The sequence below is a fragment of the Lissotriton vulgaris genome, chromosome 6 (assembly GCF_964263255.1).
Source record: "Lissotriton vulgaris chromosome 6, aLisVul1.2, whole genome shotgun sequence".
Lineage (NCBI taxonomy): Eukaryota > Metazoa > Chordata > Amphibia > Caudata > Salamandridae > Lissotriton > Lissotriton vulgaris.
The window spans coordinates 136,775,017-136,795,675 of NC_141694.1; the positions used below are offsets into that span (position 1 = coordinate 136,775,017).

General features: G+C 48.0%; 1 protein-coding gene across 1 annotated transcript in view; it reads right to left on the reverse strand.

The window, feature by feature from the left end:
• Positions 1–5,857: 5,857 nt before the first annotated feature.
• The window catches only part of LOC147706908 (mechanosensitive cation channel TMEM63A-like), a 926,114-nt gene continuing 911,312 nt past the window's right edge, over positions 5,858–20,659 (reverse strand). Inside the window, exon 23 of the mRNA XM_086926171.1 lies at positions 5,858–6,184. Coding sequence (XP_086782297.1) covers positions 6,020–6,184 — 165 coding nt within the window. The 3' untranslated portion in view covers positions 5,858–6,019. The remainder of the gene's footprint in view (positions 6,185–20,659) is intronic.

Genomic DNA, 20,659 nt, shown 5'->3' on the forward strand with positions numbered 1-20,659 from the left:
CATTGCAAGGCGATGTGGGTTTAGGTCCCCAGCTTATGTGGGGTGCCTGTAATCCTCTTCTCAACGCAGCCTGTTGATAAGTAGCTCTTGGCTGCACTTGTAGGTGGGATTATAGGTTCCGGGCTCCTTCACAGGGTAAACAAATGACAATTTTATTAACAGCCAAGTTTTCATCTCTCTTCCAAACTTTGTATGGTGCTGTATGTTTCCAATCTAAGATGGCAGCTAGAGATAGTGGGTTACTAAAGTTTTGCATTGGGGTTGCGTCACTTTTATAGCTCTGTCAGACAAAAACTCCTTTTGGGCATTTACTATGCCACGCAAAGCCACCTTGCTTGGTTTTGTGTGGCTTAGTAAATAGAAAAGTAATGCAAGGCAGCACAAAGCACTTGTGTTACTTTGCGTCGGATGGGCGTTACAAGGGTAGAGCATGAGTTTTCCTATGCATCCACCCAATGTCTCTTGGTGCAATCCCAGATTCTCAAAGACTTGTAAATACAGGGCTGCATTAAAATGCTACGCCTTCCTGAACCAGGCGTAACAAGTTACTTCCTCTGTGTGTTGCAGAATGCAGCACACATAGAAACATTAAATGCCTTTTAAGGATTGTTTTTGTGCACAAAGGTATCCTTTCCTGCACAAAAACAATACTACCGATAACGCAGACACCCTTGCACCATGATGTCTCCTTGTGTAACGAAACTGGTGCTCACTTAAAGGGATCTGATACCTGGTATCTTTGTGTCTAGTTCGTACTCTATAAAACAAGTTTTTTTTAAAACCATACAGGCGCTAGGCAGCCACATGTGCGCCAGCGCAAGACAAATTATGAAGATGTCTCTACCATTCACACAATGAAGCAAGTTACCTTGCTGTGCTGCGTGGATTGTAAGTAAATATCCCACTGTATGGAGAAAGCAGAGCTGCCACCGGGTTTCTTATTTTAGGGCAGTGTGATGATCCATTGTACTAGCCTAGAGCACGTTTACATTTGATTTGTAGTTATAGCGGTCCTTTTCATTGGAAGGCTCTGGGCATGATGCACAGAGTCTCGACCACTGATTGTGTAACTAAAGGTAGCCAATGGCGTGCTCGCAAAGCTGGCCTTGTGTTCTATTGGATGAAGGTGGAAGAAGAGTCTTGGTGGTGTGTTTTGAATTTGTTAGGTTTTATATATGAAGAAACAAAGGGCACAAGGGTATAGGCTACTGGTCTATTCTAGCTTGGCTAACTTGTAGTTTTTCTTGATATCCATGACATGGGAGGATGCGTTCAATGTGTGAAGGTGTTCTTTGACCTCGATGACGTATCGGGGATTGATCTGAGTCCATGGTTACCCCCAGGTTCCTCACCTCTCATGACCTGGCTAGTGTGGCATCATGGTCCTCGTGCCACCAGGCCATAGGCTGATGTTTGTGGCATTGCCCGCAGGTCATGGTCTCCATTTACGGAAACATCCATACAGTGTACATAGCAACAGACTATTCTCGTCACCGCTGGAAAACTGCATGCTGGGGGGAAATGCTGTCAATCAAACGTATGGCTGAGCCACCTTACATTGCTTAAGCAAAGTTGAATAAACAGCACGAGTTGTTAATGAGAGTAAAAACTTTGATAAATCAGGATGACTCTAAATGAGGCTGATGGTGGTTCCAGAAGGAGAAGTCTCAGGGCTCCAGAGAGAACAGAGTCTGAGGATGTGCACCAGGTAGTGGGGAGAGTCTGTGTGCAATTACGGATGCACCATGCAGGTCGATTTAGAATGCACCAATAGGGAGCCATTGCTGACTGGCCTACTATATATAACTATAAGAAAAATATTTCCATAGTAACAGAAATAACTAAAGTCTTGCCTCTTTGATTAGGCAAGATAAATAATTAGAAATTATTCTTGGACGGAGGGCGAGCTTAGGATGTGAAAGATTACATATTTAGGAGTCACATTACAAGTGATTGATCCTGGCTGCTCCAGGTCACCCAAATATGAACCCAGAATTCGATGTAGGGTGCCAGATATTGGCAACAAAGAGTGAATGACAAACAAAGAAGGTAGGGCAACCACACTACATAACTCAGAGGAAGGTAAATCATTCAGTAATATGTGGATACATCTTGAAATCAGAGAATCAATAACTTGCATTCCATTTTTATGATAAAATGTTTATTTTTCTTTCATTTGTAAACAATTGCTTTATTCAAATCTCAAACTATTCTATATCTTACATTATAACAAATATATTTCCTGCATTTACGACCGTGATTAATCTCTCAATGAAATACAATGGAGTACTGTATAAAAATACTCATTTAGGAAATTTAGTTGCAATCCGATGTGGTCAAACCATATTATGAATACATAAAAATATCTGCAAACGTTGTATTTTATTAATTTAAGCCCTAAAGAACAGTGGGCATTGCATATCAAGTGTATGGCTAGGATGCTTCATGTAACACTCACATTGCCATGGAAAAGTGCATGAACAGTGGTTGAGAAGTTGCTTCGACTGAAAAGATGATAACTTTGGTTCCTCGTAGTAACGGCATAAGAGACCTACTCATAGGTATAGTGCCACTGACCTAAACTCGATTCTGTACACAAACGTTGCGTGCTGTGCAGACAAATGTTGCATCTCAATCTAGTCCTGTTGAAGGTCCAGGAAAAACGCTTCAAGTGTCAAAACAGCAACTTTAGAAATAAATATACAAAAGCAGAAAATAATTCCCTATTAAAGTAATTAATGTCCAAAATTCTTTATCAACTTTAAAAAACCGGCTAAAGTTGAAAATCAATACCACCCAGACTGAATTTTAAAGTTTAGGTGTTTCACGCGAAAAATTGTAGATGGGCCCAATGCTTGGATTTCATGTTTTTTTAGTACAGAAAACTGTGTAGACAGTGAGACTTTTGACACTTTGTTCACACTGTTGAAATGACAAACTAATTAAACATTTCTGGCAGATAATTGGCAGTATTGTTTTTGTAATCCGAAGGAGTACGTTGTTCAGTCCCCTAGAGATGCCCAGCACTAGATGCATCACAGATTAAGCCGTGGCTATGGGACTACTTCCACATACTCTAAACTGGTTTACTTGTTTAATGGACTTCTTTACGAGAACCCTTCATGCATAAACAGTGACATTCAGCGGCATTCTATAGGATAATAATATATTGTGCATCATATTATGATAGCACTGTGAATGGCAGTGACTGTTTGCCAAGTAACATAACACTTGGGCATCATCTTTACCACTTTAAACATGGGCTCCAATGAATGTTCTTTTGTATGGAGTCAACATTCTCAGTGTTGGAGGGTGGAGGTACCCAGGGCGATCTGGTGTAGGTGTAGGTTAATCTGGAGCTATAAGCATCCCTGTAGTTACAGGATACTCTGGAGATAGATGCATCCCTGTAGTTACAGGTTAATCTGGAGATAGATGCATCCCTGTAGTTACAGGGTCATATGGAAATAGATGCAACCCTGTAGTTACAGGTTAATCTGGAGATAGATGCATCCCTGTAGTTACAGGGTAATATGGAGATATATGCATCCCTGTAGTTACAGGGTAATATGGAGATATATGCATCCCTGTAGTTACAGTTTACTCTGGAGATAGATATATCCCTGTAGTTACAGGCTAATCTGGAGATAGATGCATCCCTCTCATTGAAAGGTGGGGGTGTACAGGCTTGTCAAAGGGCAAATCTGAGGTTGTGACTGCAGTGATTCTCTATGGAGGCGACTCATTCCTTTGGCAGTTGACATCTGTCAAAAGAGGTAGCTGCTACCTACCCTGTACTGATTGACAGGTGCGTGTACATATCATTTACAGGTTAGGGTGACTTTTCAATAGTGCTTGCCGAGTGGTAAACTGATGGGGTGGCTACTTTGCGGTACAGGCTTTTGGGACAGAACACAACACACTACTGACTGTCTGGTTGATTACTGGCACAAAGGCTGGCTGGTAGGGTATGATTACCTGCACACTGTTAGGGGCATGAAGATTCCATCACAGAAGCGAATGGGTATATTTACGCATGCAAAATATATAATGCCTTGGAAGTTACAGTAAAGCGCATGTTTATAGATGCAGGTCCCAAAAACTCGGTGATGTATTTTTGATGACGTCTGCCTATTTTTCCAAAAACAATGGTTTATTCAATATGTATTTGGCACAACACCACAATGAGATGAGTATGTGTCCTAACACTGTTTCAGGACACAAGTTTAGACTAGCTTTGGATCTGGGACACATGGATCCTGGTACTTCATTTGGCGACGAGGTAATCCTCGGATGTGCATGAGGTACAGTTATCATGGCACTGTGTGCAGTGATTTCATACTAACACTTATCCTGGAATGATTTCAGGGAGATGAGAGTGTGTGTACAGCTACACTGCATAGAATTAACCCTTTAGTGGCTTGGGGCAATCATATTTATTGTGGCGATATCCCTGGTGGAGAATTGCATTTGAATCATGTACTGCGACTAAGTTACCAGTATATACGACAGAGAACTCTAGCTTATGTGTGTGTTTTGGAAGCATTTATAAGGGTTTTATTTAAGCCTTTGGCACCCATTTTCACTGCTTTTTGTTGCAAGCAATGATATCACTGACGGGAGAGACAGATGATGCAAGTCGTTGTCTTAAGTGAATGTGACGTCATTTCTTTGTTTTGTTTTTGCGTAGTATACTTAATGGTACTCAGACATAACATTTTAAAAAACGAGGTCCCATAGTGTAGCATTCAAATGCCTGTGTTAGGGGTGCTGAGGGTGAGCACTCCTGTTTGCAATTGTCTTTTAAGGCAGTGACAGATGCAAGATATCATTTTAAGTCCATTTTTGAATTGGTGCAAAAAAAATATAGCTAGAAAGTCATGTTTCACCATTTTGGCCATTTGCATAATAGGCAACTGAGCAATAACGATTTAATGCAATGTAAGGATTTGCACGAGGGCATAATACAATAATAAGAAATGCATTTTTCAATATTGTAAATTAATGGCTCATGCTTTCTTTATTAAACACTCTTTTCCACATATGAAGTTCTTTTTATGTTCAATTAATGTGCAATTGTGGCCTCAAAACCTGTTCCCTTGTGTTTTGCCTGGTGATGTGATAGAGCCTGGAGCTCAGAGCTGCCAAAATCCTGCCAAAGCATTCGCTCCGTTTTAACCCATACAACTTCTGATTAATAAGGACTTGTGAGTTAAAAGTGAGATTATGGTGTACCCAAAATTAGTGTGCAGCAAAAACCAGACGCCTGAGATCGGCAAAGAGCCATCACAAAGTGCGTCCAAGTTTCTCTCTTTCATGCGTACTTGCATGCTGGCATACTGGTACTTGTAGTTCTGTTTATCTATTAGAAGTTAAAGACTGCAAGCACCAGAATACATTACAAAACTACGGACCTATGTGCAATACTCGTGCATTGAATCGGAATCAAATGGGAATTAAGTGACGTCTACCAGTGCTTAAATAGTTAGATTGCGGCACACTACCGCCGCCTGGTGGCCATTTTCTGTCGTGACTGTCTTTAAAGACCTGCAACCTTTCTCCATAAATCCAGTCCGCTCCGGCTGGTGGTTTGTTTAGCCAGGCTTAACTAAAGCTCTCTTTGCGCTGTATTCAGCTGGAATAATTTAAAAATAACATGATGACAGCTGAATTATAAATACAGTACGGTAGACGGATAACTTCTGGACTACGAGTGGAGCGTATTAGGTTGGACGGAGTATCTTGACCTTTGCCCTGGGAAGAGCTCTCTGTAGAACCCCAAACGGCCTCCTCTCCGCTGGTATTTTGTGGGAGCCATGTGTCTCTGACATGCTCAGCTCCTCCAAGGATAGCCTGAGTATTACCATATCACACGGGAGCCCAAGGATCCCTACGCTTGGGACTTGTTTCCCTTTTTCCTCTTCACTGGAAGCCATTGGAGCTTGGGAGTCAGCAGCGGTAAAAGAGTCCCAGGGAGGAGGCACATCTCAGGTATGAGCTAAGGATGATAGAGAAGTTGTTATTGGATGTTTTCATCATCATCCACCACTAGATGAACCATGTCGTCGTCTGTGACCGGCGTGAAGGCATCTTCCATGGTGCCGTAGGACCTCTGTCCTGCTCCCTCTGGAGCCGGTGGAGTGGACATAGGATCTGCGGAAAGCAACGCTTTTGGAACATAGACCTGAAAATAGAGAAAACATTTTGTTATTGGTTGTGTCTGTCATTATAATCCTCATTCCACCAACACAAATATTTCCTAATATTATTAATGTACACTATATATTAATAATTGCACCTAAACTTCCATCGTACTGCGATGATGTACTGTACAGATTTCCAATGTTTTTGGTATTTTTTTTTCAGTATTGCCCTTTCATTTTATTCTCTACATGCCTCAAATGGAAGAAAAAGCTCCATGCAGACCGGCCGCCTTCCCCAGGACTTCTCCTTTTGGGAATTTGAAAAAGAAATAGCAAAATCAGCACTTTTATAAAAATAAAAATAAAATACTGCAAACAATGCAATTAAAAAGGAGATAAACTGAGCCTTCTTTTATTGGCTAGTCACTGCTGCTGGGCAATAAAAAGAAGGTGAGCAACAAGCCAGGTGGTAGGAGAGGTTTTACCTTTCACAGTCGCCGGCGTCGCAACAATCATCACTTACAAATGCGCACAGTGTGAAAACAACCTGCAAAGTGAGTGCCAGGCACCAGGATCTGCAGGTATATACCTGATCCGATCCCCTATTAGTCTTTAAAATGTACCCACCTCCTCCCCACAGTGGCCTGCCTGTGGGCCTTCTGCACCACCGGAAATCCGACCTGCCTCCTCTCTTGCACAGTTTCACCTGCCCTCTCTCCCTCCATCACCGTGTCCCTTCTGCCCAATGCCTTCTCTGCCCACTCCTGTGTGCCCTCCTTCTCCCACAACTAAACTGGCCCTCCCCTCACAAGACTCTTCTGGCCACCATCGCCCAGGCACCTGCATCTTCCCAACCCTGCTGCCCCATGTTCCAATCAGGTCACAGACTGTGACTTGCCAGAGTCTCCAGAAGTAACAGACCACACAGAAAAGCAGTCATTTTTTTGCCAGGTGCTTGAAAAAATACTGCAAATTTGTTATTTGTTTGCCCCAAAATTTGCCAAGCTAGGCCACAAAATCCTGGGGCCAATGGGGGAAGGTCTATGACAGATTGTGTATCAAAGCAAACACAAGGAGATGATGGACGGAGCAGTGAAACTTTTCAGACACCCACCCCCAGTCATAGCTCTGGGTTGAATCCATCATCGTTCTTTAGCTCACTTCACCCCCCAGTTTAGACCCAGCCATATGCAAATCAGTCTTGGCCCTGTGCCTCATGGGAACAGTCCATCCCGAACTGCCAAGCCAGGTCTTCTCTGGACCGGAAACAAGCATCCAAGGACCGGTTTCGGGGTAACACCCCTCATCTGCCAGGCTAGCTCGAATCCAAGGAGTAAGGGACTGCTGTGTATCAGACATAAATATTGTGCCCTAAATAGAATCTACAAAAACATTGCTGAATTAGAGTTAATGATAGAAAATTGACAAACTGTTGGATGGTATTTTTGCAAACAATATTCGAGACACAATATTTAAGTCTGACAATATTTCTGTACATTACATTCTGACATAGCGTTAGCACTAGCAAAACCCACATTAACCGCATCGCTGCTGCGGTGATTTTTGCGCTGTGCTGCAAATGACCATTTTGCTGTTGTCATGACGAGCTCAGCTCGTCATCAGCACACGACACCCGTGGGTGATGACGAGCTGAGCTCGTCATCAGCATCGAAAGGGTTAAAGGTCCACTGTAACTTACGGAGTGTGAACACCCGGCAGGTGTGTTCATAAAGCCCTCACCCACCAACCTAGTTGGTGGCATGCTTCATCATCTGGCCCACCCAGTAGCACCTAGCGTGCCCCGGGTGTGCTTCGACGCCTGACTACAGCGGAGCTGGTATATTGCTGAGTGTGCAGTGAAGATAGTTAAGGAAGTGATGTTAAAACGGCTAGGCGTTTTAACATTACTTCCTTTTAACATCACTTCCTTAACTATCTTCACTGCACACTCAGCAATATACCAGCTCCGCTGTAGTCAGGCGTCGAAGCACACCCGGGGCACGCTAGGTGCTACTGGGTGGGCCCGATGATGAAGCATGCCACCAACTAGGTTGGTGGGTGAGGGCTTTATGAACACACCTGCCGGGTGTTCACACTCCGTGACAAAACATACCAGAGTCTTCCCCCTCCCTTAATAACTTTTGTAAATTTAAGTAATTTGAGCTAGTCTCTTTTTGATTAAACCACATATTAACCCGGGGACATGGACTAGCTTTCTGGTCCTATCTCTCTCTCTTGATTACGCACCACTGTAACTTACACCATGCAGGAGAACAGTGCCGCAGCCCAGGCTGGTGAGTACACAGGCAGTTGTTAACCCCTTCCCTGCGGGGCATATTCCCCCACTGTGCTGGGGGAGGGGGGTGCGCGCAGTGCCCCGGTGCTCATGACGAGCTCAGCGGGTCATGAGCCACGGTGGTTGTGTGCTCACATGACCACACCCGTTTCTTTAGACTGCCGCACAGCAGGGGAATTTGCCCAGCGTGCGAGTGTTCCACAGTCATGACGAGCTCAGCTCGTCATGAGCACACGAGCACGGTATCTCATGACGAGCTGAGCTAGTCATGAGCATGGAAGGTGTTAAACTGTCCTGGGTTGGCCAGGGGCTGACCTCACTGGCTGGGCCTCATCTAAAGTATTTGGCAGATCTTCAAAAGGCCTTTATCAGTTCACGAGTCTTTGTGTGTTTTAATTGCTACCGCCCCCACCTGCTGCCCCCGCTCTTGTTATGGACTGTTGCTACCACAGTGGGAGAGTGGATTTCAGGAAAACTACAAATGAGGGCAAGTGGCACATAAACACAGAAGGCCCAGCCAAAGCTCAGTGTGGCATATAATTCGCCAAGTAAACATGTGTTAAAGAAATCACATTTCAAAAGGTATATTTCTTTAACACTGAAGTGTTTCACCTCCGTGTATTAGAATGATTTTCTGCATTGATTGAAATTTTTCAGAAGTCATAGGTTCTAATCGTAAACTTTGAAACATTCATACCTGCGATGACACTGCTATTCGTGAACCAAGAGGCACGTCAGATGTCATGAGAACGCCGCTTAGGTTTTTATAACAAATGGGGCAACATTTAAGTCTATTACAACATAGACATGTGGGGATTTTGTAGAAGACACACCCTAGATTCCATTTACATTTAGATTGAGTGTTTAAAGTACGCTTTAATGTGATAATAAAATAAAAGGAGGCACAGTGAAATAAGAAAATTGCCCAGTTTAGCACACATTTTGTCAAGCCGATGTGGGTGGTAGAAGCCACAAGAAGACTTGGCTCGAAGCTCCAAGAACACTTCTCCAGAGCTCAACATCTGGCTCTGGCCTTCAATGGCTCACCCATCTCTAGAAAAGTAAATTTCACACATCCAAAAGACTGACATTTTGTTGCAGGATCAGCTCCAATAATCCATAGTTCAAATTACACCTGACCCCCCCACTTGCGAACTGTCAATGACATGGAGAGTTACTGTAGAGGGATACATCATCCTGCATTGACACAGCACATACTGATTGCCTTACACTCAATCAATCATTCAATAAATTAGTAGAGAGCGACTAGTCACCCATGAAGGTATCCAGGAGCTAGCAGGGTCCAATTGATTTGCAGAATATCCAGGTCTTACTCTGGAATAGATGGGGAGGTCGAAGATGAAAGGGTAGCTCATTCCTTGTCATCACTGCTAGGTAGGAGATTGCACAACCTCCGCATCTGCCAAGTCACATGCAAGGGGAGGGTGGGTTTAGAGGAAGCGTTGAGGAGCAGAGGTGTCTGGTGAGCTGATGGAAGTTCAGGCGGTGGTTCAAGTAGGCAGATCCGCAGTGGTTCATGGCCTTGTATGCATAGGTCAGGAGCTTGAACTGGCATCTTTTCTGTCCGGGGACCAGTGGAGTTCCCTGAGGTAGGGGGTGATGTGAGTTAGTCTAGGGAGGTCCAGGACAAGTCTGGCTGCGGCGTTCCGAATAGTCTGCAGTCATCAGAGGTTAGCTCCAATCCCTGCGTAGAGAGCATTGCTGTAGTCGAGTCGGCTGAGGATGAGGGCCTGGGTGATGGTGAGTCTTGAGCTTTGGGGGTAGCTATTTGAATATTTTACAAACCATGCAGACGATGAAGCAGCAGGAGGAGGAGATGGAGTTGACCTGAGCAGTAATGGTTAGCTTCTTGTCCAGAATGGTGCCTAGGAGCCATGATGAGGGCTGTCTCAGTGCTGTGGTTGCGGTGGAATCCAGATTGCAAGGAGTCAAATAGGCGGTTCTGTTCCAGATGTGAGGAGAGTAGTTGACTGATGGCTTTTTCTAATACTTTGGCTGGGAACGGGAGCAATCAGTAGTTGTGAAGTTAGCTGGGGTCTGCCAACGGCTTCTTTAGTAGGGCGTTGAATTCTAAGTGTTTCCAGTCCTAGGGGAAGATGGCAGTGGCAATTGGGGTGTTGAACAAGGTGGTGAGACTGTGGCTGATTCTGGCTACGCCTAGGTTAACACCTTGGCTGCTAAGGGGTTTTCCCCTCCTGCGCTGGATATTCAGGATCCCCATTGTTCATGACAAGGTCAACTCATCATAAGCACAGCGCAGGTAAAACCCATGACGAGTTGACCTTGTCATGAGCACTGAAGGTGTTAAAGATGTGGTGAGGGCATGGGTCGGTTTGGGTCCTTGAGTGGACCGAGTTCATGATGGAGGCGTGTCCTGTGGGGCGAGCTGGCTCCATTTGGTTAGTCGAATGTCTGTGGTGGTATCGCGTCTTTTTGTTGCTTGAAGTCGGTGGCCTTGGGCTTGAAGTTTCTGTTGCCAATCTTATTGTGGAAGAGGTTTGCAAGGTTGTTGTAGAGTTCCTGTGAGAGGGTAATGTCTGTTGCAACGGAGGCATTTGAGAATTCTTTGACTATGTTGAAGAGTTCTTTGCTGTTATTGGAGCTTGAGTCAATGAGTGAGGCAAAGGCATTTTCTACAATTCTCTCAACTGTCTGTGGTAGAAGTTTAGGGCAGTCTTGTTGGCCTTGTCCTTGCTGGTGTTCCATCTCCTTTCCAGTTGTTTACAGTGTTGTTTAGAGGTTCTGAGGTCTTCAGTGTACAAGCTAGCCTGCTTGGTGGACCTTCTGTTGGTGCTGTGGCTGATAGGAGCGACGCTATCAGCGCAGTTCGTGACACAATTGTGGAGGCTGCTGATGTTTTAGTCTAGGTTGTTCAAGGAGATGGGGTGGGTGGTGTTGAGGGCATTGATTTATGTGTCCTTTGAGACTTTGCTCCAGCTGCAGTAGGGAACGTTGGGAAGACTGGCGGTGGAGGCCTCTGATGATGGAGTGGTCGTTCCCAGTGAATTCTTTGGTGTAGCTGTACCGGATACAGTCACTGGAGGTGAAGATGTGGTCTAGTGTGTGGCCTTGTAGTGTAGTTCCTATATTCCCAATAGGCTCTGCTCACTGGAATAATATATCGTATAGATGTGACGTAGGACTTAGGTCGACTAGGTCTCTATTGAATATATTAGACTTAATTGTGAGTGCCAGCTAGCTCAGAGGTCAATAGAAACTTTCTCGAATAAACAAGAAGGGATTAGTTTCTGACAATCGCATAAACCTGACAACTTTGTTTCCCAAAGATAAAACGTATCTTCAGAGTCGTGGAAACAATAGATTCATATTTTACTCAGTCAATCGTGCATGCTTCGTTTCATCAGAGGTGCAGAGAAATAGAGAGATGGGCGTTTTCAATAAAAAGTATTTATTGAACAGTCTTCTTTCTCATGCAGAAGAAATGAACTGCTACAATCGTAATACTGGCTGTAAAATATAATGCGTACAGCAAGAAGAGTATTATACAATAATACCGTAAAAGCATGGTATGGTTTCTAAGCCATAAAATACATATATAAAGAACAAAGACTAAAAGTACTCAACTGGTGGTTGTAAAATATGCCTACCCCAATGTATCTAACCTAAGTCTAGTATGAGGGAAGAAGTAAGTATGGTGTAGCATAGGTTTTAGTTTCTTTGCCAAGAATCTATCCAAGATTTCTCTTAGGGTCTAATCAGCACCGTGCCTTGGTTTAGAATCAAGGAGGTCTGGTATCTCTGTCGCGGGACTCGATTTCCCGACACCCCGCGAGGGAACACTGGAGCTGGATTCTCAGTGAGAGAAAGGCAGTGCGTCAGCTGGAGGGTCGGCTTCCATTGGCACTTGCTGTAGCGAGCTGCGTCAGGCAAGTAGAGTCGAACTGCTCCAAGCCACCGTGTGTTTGCTAGGGCAAGTGTAGGCTTATTTATATCTTGAAGGTGCCTGGATTGACGTAAAGTTGGACATAATAACCTCATCAAAGAATGGCAGTTCTTTGAAAACTCCATGAGTTCTTGGACAAATCAATATTCAAGCAAGGGGAAGTCCCTGACTGCTGAAGCCGAGTTCTCCAAGAAATCGTTGTGGCTTTTCGGAACTAGTGGAAGTGTTCATGCCTGTATTTGGACTGCAAGGGCTATGTCTAAATATGGTTATGATTTCTATGCCTATATAAGGATATTGTGAATTATACCTATAGGGGCATGAATCGGGAAAATTACACTAGGGTCCTAAAATGCTATACAACAGCCTGCAGTGTGCGAGGGGTGGAGGACGAGTTGGGTGAGTCCAATGTTGTTCATGCTGTTGGGGAGGTTGGTAGTGTTGATGTCATTGTGGTCGTCGAGATGGAAGTTGAGGTCACCGAGGAAAATGTACCTGTTGGAGTCTGTTTCGAGGGGGGCAATGAAATTGCAGAAGGCTGGACATGGTCCTGGAGGACGGTAGATGAGGGTGCCCCTGATGTTGGTTTTGCAGTTTGTTTGGAGTGGGATGTTGAGGTGTCCATTGCTGGGGCTATGTCATTTGTGGTAGTGCATTGGATGAATTTCTTGTGTGTGACGGCTGTCCCTCCACCAGGCTTGTTGATGCGGTTACGATGGGTGATCTTGTATCCTCTGGGTATTGCGCTGGCAATGTTGTGCGTGGAATTGAGCCGGGTCCAGAGAGGAAGAGGGCGTCGGATGTGAGGTTGGATACAAGGTCCCAAATTTCCGTGGTGCGTTTGCATAGTGAGCGAGTGCTGAGAAGGCCATATGAGAGCTGGAGTTTTTGTTCAGGTGGTGTCTGTGGTGTGTTCAGGGTGGGTCTGGTTCGTTGGCTGGTGTATGTGTTTTGGCAGGTGAAGCTGCAGTGGGTACAGGTGAAAGGTCCTACCTAGGAGCGTGGGTCGTCACGGTGGCAGTGTATGTTGTAAGGTCGAAAGTGTAGAGCATGGCATGTTGTATCTTTGGGGGGGTGGAAGGGCCTGGGGTCTCGGCACAGGGTGTGTGCCAGGTACAGATGAGTACAAGCGAGCTTGCCTTTATTGCGCCGTCTGCACACCAGCGGCACAGTCATGCTGCAGCCTGCATGTAGGTCCTTGGGTGGGCAGGGCTTCTGCTGGTAGGAATAATGGTGATTGGGAAAACCCAGGCAGAAAAACTTGGGCAGCAGCTGTGTCACTGGATCAGGCTGGAACAAGCAGGAACTGAGTGCCACATGCAAGTGACAAGCTAAGTGTCCAGGTGCCTACTGATGCAGTCGCGCTGCGGCCTGCATGCACTCACACTGGTTCACGACTTACCCTGCACTCACACAGGCACCTCAGTTACTACTTACTTGCAGAGCTCATCTTTCATTCTTCCCATCCACAAAGAAGAGCTCACTGTCACCCAGTTCTCACATGGGCACACTATTCACCCTGCACTCACACCTCTCACCCTACACAGGCACAAATTTCATCCTGCACTCACACTGCTCACTGTTACCCAGCACTCACAATGGCACACCTTTAACACAGGACACATTAAATTACCTAACATTTGTGAACATGCACATACGTCTACAAATGCAGTCACAGACTATATATGCTGTTCCTGCAGTACTACATGCCAGTTCATCTTTAAATAGTAGTCCCATGCAAGAGGGGAGAGTGTACTGAGGCGGAGGGATAGCACTGGATAGAAGATTGAGCTGAACCTATGGTGGCTGGTGTGCGAGGTGGGAACTGGTCTTAGGTCGTGGGGATCAGCCAAAAGGGAGTGGTGAAAGTAGATGTAGGCTGTAGAGGGGAAGCAGCACAACAGCCAAGGCTGAAGCACTGAAACAGCAGCTGTGAGCTGGTTTGGGAACTGAGAGGGGACTGCTGGCTAAGTGTGTGGTGCACTTGGGGGGAGAAAGCACACGCTCAAGAGGTAATTGTTGGCTCTACACTGAACCCCATTGGCTTTCATAACGACCATTGAGATGGAAAGGGGTGGCACCTATGGCCAGAAGTGCTGTTTTGCTGCTTCTGCAGCAATGATGTAGAGCAGCATCTAGGCCCCATTGGCCTGCATAGCAACAGCACTCTGTAAGTGCTGCAACAGGAGGGGAGAGTGTGCAGAGGCTACAGCTCATCTTGGAGATGGGAACAGGCTCTTAGGGAGCCAGTGAAGTTGGGGAGAGTAAACAGAGTTTAAGGCTGCAGTGACGAGTACTTCTGGAGTGCCAGGAAGTTTGGGCAGATCATACGCCACTATATCATCACTCTGGACTGAGCAGCCATTTTGGGTAATATGAACCCCCTTTTTGGGAAGCTCTATTTACCAATACTTCTACTAGTAATACTGCTGCTGACTCACACAGCAATACTCTTAGCCAGTACAATCACATCATTGTGTGTGTGTGTGTACACTGCCATGCCACTGCATTTCAATTGGGCAGCCTTGTTAGGCGAGAAAACACCACTCAGGAGCCATTTGGGAACAACAAGCACTCTTTCTTGGCAGCACCACACAGGTTGTGTACTCAAGATAAACAAGTTAGTGGAGCGAAAGCCCCTCTCCCAGTTGTGCTTCTTAAAGATCTCTTTTTTTGGGTTATCACACAAGATATGGCGATAGCTGAGCTATGGAAGAGGTGTGGTGCAGCGGCCAGAGTGCCTGACTCCAGACTATGGGGTTCACGATTCGATCCCCGGTGCCGGCGGCAGGTTAGCCCAGCACCCTATGACTCTAGGCAATAGCTCGCTTAATCTTCCCGACGGCCCCTAGCGCCGGGACTCCACTTCGGAGGTAGATGTGCGCTTTACAAATACTGGTATTTCATACTGGCATTTCAAGCCAGATACTGAAACACATCCAATAAGGAGCTTAATAAACGCATACTCGCACAATATATTAACTTGAGTGCATTAACGCTACAAGAATAACAAATAGAGTTATGATATGTGCTGTGTAGATTACCCAAAAGTAGTGAACTCGTTTTTATTATTAGTTTTATTCAAAATCACCTTGTTTTCCTTGAATGCCTTTAGTGCACTATTTCTACCTGCAACCATTATGCTGTTGAGACCTATTGAAAATGTTGTATTAAGTTAATGACACAAACCATATAGACTTAGGTGGCACATAGAGCGCAGTTAGTCACTCTGAATACATATCTTTTCTAGCAGGTGGCACATGTAGTTCGGCGGCTTGGGGCAAGCAGTAAGTGTGTCAACATGTGCCACAGGCACAGCTCTGGGTTTTGGTGGCTACATGCACCATGGGCACAGCTCTTGATTTAAGCAGCGAGCTCGAACTTGATTGCTACTATTGCATAGTGGCAAGGTCGGCTGCCAGCCTGCGATTGCCACTTGGACCCGCAATTCTAGAGAGCCTGCACTCATACGCTTAGATCGTGCTCTTCAGTCTTCTTGCTCCTGGCAGACCCTCCACATTAGAGTCTGGCTCTCTCCCTCTCTCAGCAGACAGGCTGTCTTCAGGCGCTTCAGAACAGCTCTTCCAGCAAGTAAAGACTCAAGATAATGTAACCCCTCCTCTCGGAAACCGTCACACAGACACAAGCTCTACTTGTGCAGCAGTCCTCAGAGTATGCTGTGGATTACTCCCTTCCTTGGCAGAAGGACTTGGAACTGGAGCAGCAAGGATGTAAGTAGCACTCACTTTTATACAGTCAAAGCAGATTTGCAGAGTTTCTTCCTTTAAGTGTCCTAAGTAGGCTGTTCTCCAGACACAGCAGGGTAGCCGTGAAGGGCGCACCCAAGATGGCGCCCACAGCGGTTCTGTGAGGCATGGAGCGCATGGAGAAGCATGGCGAGGTGCGCTCAGGACCGCACTGGGGGTAATCAGCACCAGAGGCGATAACTGGAGATCGCCCTATGTTGAGGAGAGCTTGGGAGGTGCGGCCGGGGACGCCGCCGGCATGGGCGAAGCCGAGGTGTGTGGGCTGTGTGGTTGGTGCCCCCCTTTTCCCCTTCCGGGGCGGCGACCCCTGATGGATTGATCATGCCCTGCCGGGGGTAGAGAACTGTGAGCGGTGACCCGGGGTTGGGGCGCTGTCTCAGCCCGGCGGAGCGCTGTGGATAGCAGGGCGGCAGAACAGCGTGAAGTGCGCGGCAGGCAAGAGGCCGGGGGGCTGGGAGCGGTAACGAAGAGGCTGTTGGGCGAGGAAAGGTGCCGTAACTACAGCTGGAGGCCAATCAGCGTGGTGAACCCTCCAGCTGATGCGAGGGGAAGCGACTACCAAGGGGGCCCTGCAGTAACTCCACGAAGAACCGCATGGTCGTAGGGGAGGCAACACCGAGACACGCAGCACATTGGGACCCAGCCAGCGGCTAAAGCGATCAGGGCCAGTGCCGCGGAGAGCCCCAGAACCGGGGTCCTGCACCCGGCGAGGAGCCTGTCATCGCCCTGAGGATGCCCCCGGCACCCCGTGGAACACTGTGGGGAGCTGCTACTAGCTTCCTGGCGGCTGAGGCATAAGGGGTGACACGAGTGAGGCGCGCACATGCATTCAGTGATGTCGGTCTTATGCGGTGCGCCCGGGACACCCCCTGCTGGGACAGACAAGATCGGCTGAAACCCCTCCGAGAACTGCAAGGTGGTCTGCTGGCTGATTCACAACACCAGCCTGGAGGTGGTGGGGGACCTGCTGGTAGCGGACTGCGGAGAAGCCGGGGCCCGCATGGTTTCAGGGCCTGGAAGGTTGCGGCAGAGTAGGAAAGACACCCTACATGGCAGTTGTGGCCGCTTTGCCAGATGTTCGGCAGGAGATGAGTGCCCTACCCACATGTTGGAGATGCGACCCTGAGCTCTGGACACACGGAAGTCTCTACCTGGGCTGAACGCGTGCTGGGGGACCAGTCGGCTGGACCTAACAAGGCAGCGTATGTGGGAACTGCTACTCGGAGCAACCATGGGCCTACTAACGGTGGTTCAAGATAGGGGCAAATCTCTGGAGCCATCCCGGTTGCCGCTGGCACTGAACTATTGCACCAGGCTTGAAACCCCTGTGAGGAACTGAGTCGTCCTTGTGCAGATCCTACGACACCTTCGGCAAGCTGCCATTGCGAGGTGGGTCGAGTGTGCCAGGGAACTGCGGGAGCTAGCTCAGGGCCGGCCTTAGGCATGTGCAAGCTGTGCACCTGCACAGGGCCACCAAACCCCAGGGGCCACCACACCAATATATATCCTTAATATATTTATCCTCTGAGGATGGATACATATTTGTGTGATGGCCCCTTGCAGGGATTTGGCGGCCTCCGGCTCAGTTCCACTTCTAAACACCCTGACAACCCCCCCCCCTCTTTACTGGCCTCCGCGCTCTGCCCCACCCGGACCCCCTCTTCCGGGGCCCCCTACCTACGCTCCCTGCCCAGGGCCACCATGACCCTAGAGCCGCCCCTGGCTAGCTGCTAACCCGTGCGACATACCCTGAACTCGCCCGTTGAGGCGGTGTGGCCGACAATCGCCTTAGCTACGCCCAACCATGGGAAAACCGAACGGGGCCAAGGGCGGAGCGCATTCCTCTACGGAGGGAGACCCTGCAGAACACGAAGAACGTATGGGACCTGATTCGGTGCGAGACCCCGGCCTGCAACAACAGCTGGACAGAATCTTGGCAGCCATCGCTGAATCCCGCACGGCGCTCCAGCAAGACATTTCGCAAAGGCAACAGGATTGGGGCTTTTAAAAGCTGACAACGGAAACCTAGTGGTAGAGGACGCGCTCCAAACTATTGAACCGGCGCAGAAAGACCTCGGAGCGACCATGGTAAACGTGATGGAACGGGTCAACGCCCAGGAAAAAAGAGCGGAAGAAGCTGAAGGTCGAAATCGGCGAAACAACATTCGAGTGGTGGGTCTGCCAGAAAAAATTGAAGGATCGGACATGGTACATTATCTCGAGGGTTGGCTATCGGACAGTGGTGGCACCGGAGGGCCTGTCCACCTTGGAAAGAGCCCACCGGGTCCCGGCGCGACCGCCTTAGCAGGGGAGACCGCCGCGGCGGTGGTGGCCCGGCTGTTGCACTTCCGAGACCGAGACTTTATATTGCAGAAAGCGCGATTAGGCGGCCCATTCCAGGTAGACAACAACAGAGTTAACATATTTCCGGACTACACCTATGAAACCCAGAGCCGGCACACATCTTTCCTGGCCGTTAAGAGGGAATTACGCAATGAGGGCATCCAGTACTCCCTCTTATTTTCAGCCAAACTCAGAGTCTTAATAGACGGTAAATCATGGTTCTTTGATACTCCCGATGATGCCGCTGCTTGGTTGGAACTGTATAAAGCGGGAAAAGATGGGGCTGGCCATGGCACACTGATTACCCCAGAGGGACTCCCGCCGCGGAAATCGAGACGGACTAGGAGCAGACGGAGGAGACTGAGAAAGCCTTGATCGTCCCAAACAGCAGCTGAGAGGCAAGATGTGCTAGAGGTGGTGGCCACGCTGTCAGGTGCGCAGGGGCCCCCTTTACTGGAGGGCACAGACTCGGAAAAAGAAGGCAGCCGGTCTGACTCAGAACATTCTGAAACGAACAGCGAACACTTGCAGAAGGTAACTCCGGAAACGGCGGAAGGAATGCTGGACGAGGGGTGATTGGACCTGAGGGGTGGCCTGGGAGGTGAACTCGAAGCTGGTGCGGACCCCTGGCTGGGACCTGATAGGGGGTTTTAGTTTTATAAGATCTGGGAGGAGAGGGGGTATCCAAAGTCTCTGATCATGATGGGCTCAGTTGCCCCACGAAGTCCGAGAGGGTGTGCAGCTCCGGGTTGGTGCATAGTCCCCCCTCATTGCCCTTAAGGCATCCCTACAGCTACTGCTGTGGGACTTAGTCATTTTTTGTTAGGTGCTAAGGTTTGGATGGGGACTAGATGGAAGATGCTAGATCCTGTTCTTGGGAGGGGGGAGTTGAATGTGTGAGGGAAAGTTGGGGAAGGGTAGTCACCGACGCAAGCATGAAGACGAGGTTGCATTTGAGCGGGGAACAATGGGAGAATGTCTGATTCCACTAACCTACAATGTATGACCTGGAATGTGAGGGCGTTGCATACAATGACACGGCGTCACAAGATCCACGCTTATCTGGTCCGCCGAGGGGTGCACATTGCACTACTCCAGGAAACACATCTAACGAAAGCCGAAAGTGTAGCGCTGCAGCGCAGATGGAGGGGCCAGGTGTATAGTACCACATACTCGGCTTTTGCTACGGGAGCGTTAATTTGGATTAGAGCGGGGGTCCCCTTCCAACTGTCTAAGCAACTGATAGATCCTAAGGGCCGATTTGTGGCCATAGAAGGCAAACTAAGGGGTAGAGATATTGCCTTTTGTAGTATATATGTGCCAAATATAGATCAGTTGGGCTTCCTAGCAAGGATGTCAGGATTGTTGGCACACTATCTCGCGGGCCCCTTGCTAATGGGGGGGGACTTCAACTCTGTTATGGACGTATCTCTGGATAGGTCGCACACCCCACTGCCGGACTCTCCCACGCATCGCTTGACCAAGGGTAGACTTGACTGGCAGACACGTTGGGGACTGGCAGACGTTTGGCGCGTGCAGCACCCAAGAGACCGAGATTACTCATATTTTTCTGGCATGCACGAGTTACATGTAAGGTTGGATGCAGTGCTGTGCTCGCCCGCGGTACTGCCAGCTATAGGGAAGACTGAATATCTAGTCAGAACGCTATCGAACCATAACCCGCTATTGGCTACAATGCAATGGATGAGCGAAATCTCCTGTGTTCCCACATGGAGGTTGCGCCCAGAAACGCTAGCCGATCTGCTCTTTCGAGTAGCGATAGAGGAAGGGATCACCCACTATTTCGCAGAAAATGCTGGCACGACTGAGTCGCGAGCCATGGAATGGGATGCCTTTAAGGCGGTCCTACGGGGATTCTGTATAGGGAAACACGCGGGGGTGCGGAAAGTCCTGCTCGATGACTTGGCCACGGCCGAAGACAAGCTCCGCCAGGTGGAGCTACTGAGGCCGGGTCGCCCTGAATTAAAGGCGGAGGTTAGCACAGCGAAAGAGGCGGTAGCGGCGGAGCTGGAGCGATTGCGTAGCTTTGACAACAAGGCCTATACGATGAGGGCGCAAGCGGAAGGGGATAAGGCAGGTACACCACTGGCCTGGCTTGCCAACCCTTTGAAGAGAAGCTCCCCCATACTAGCTCTAACAACAGGAGACGGTGCAGAGGTTTACA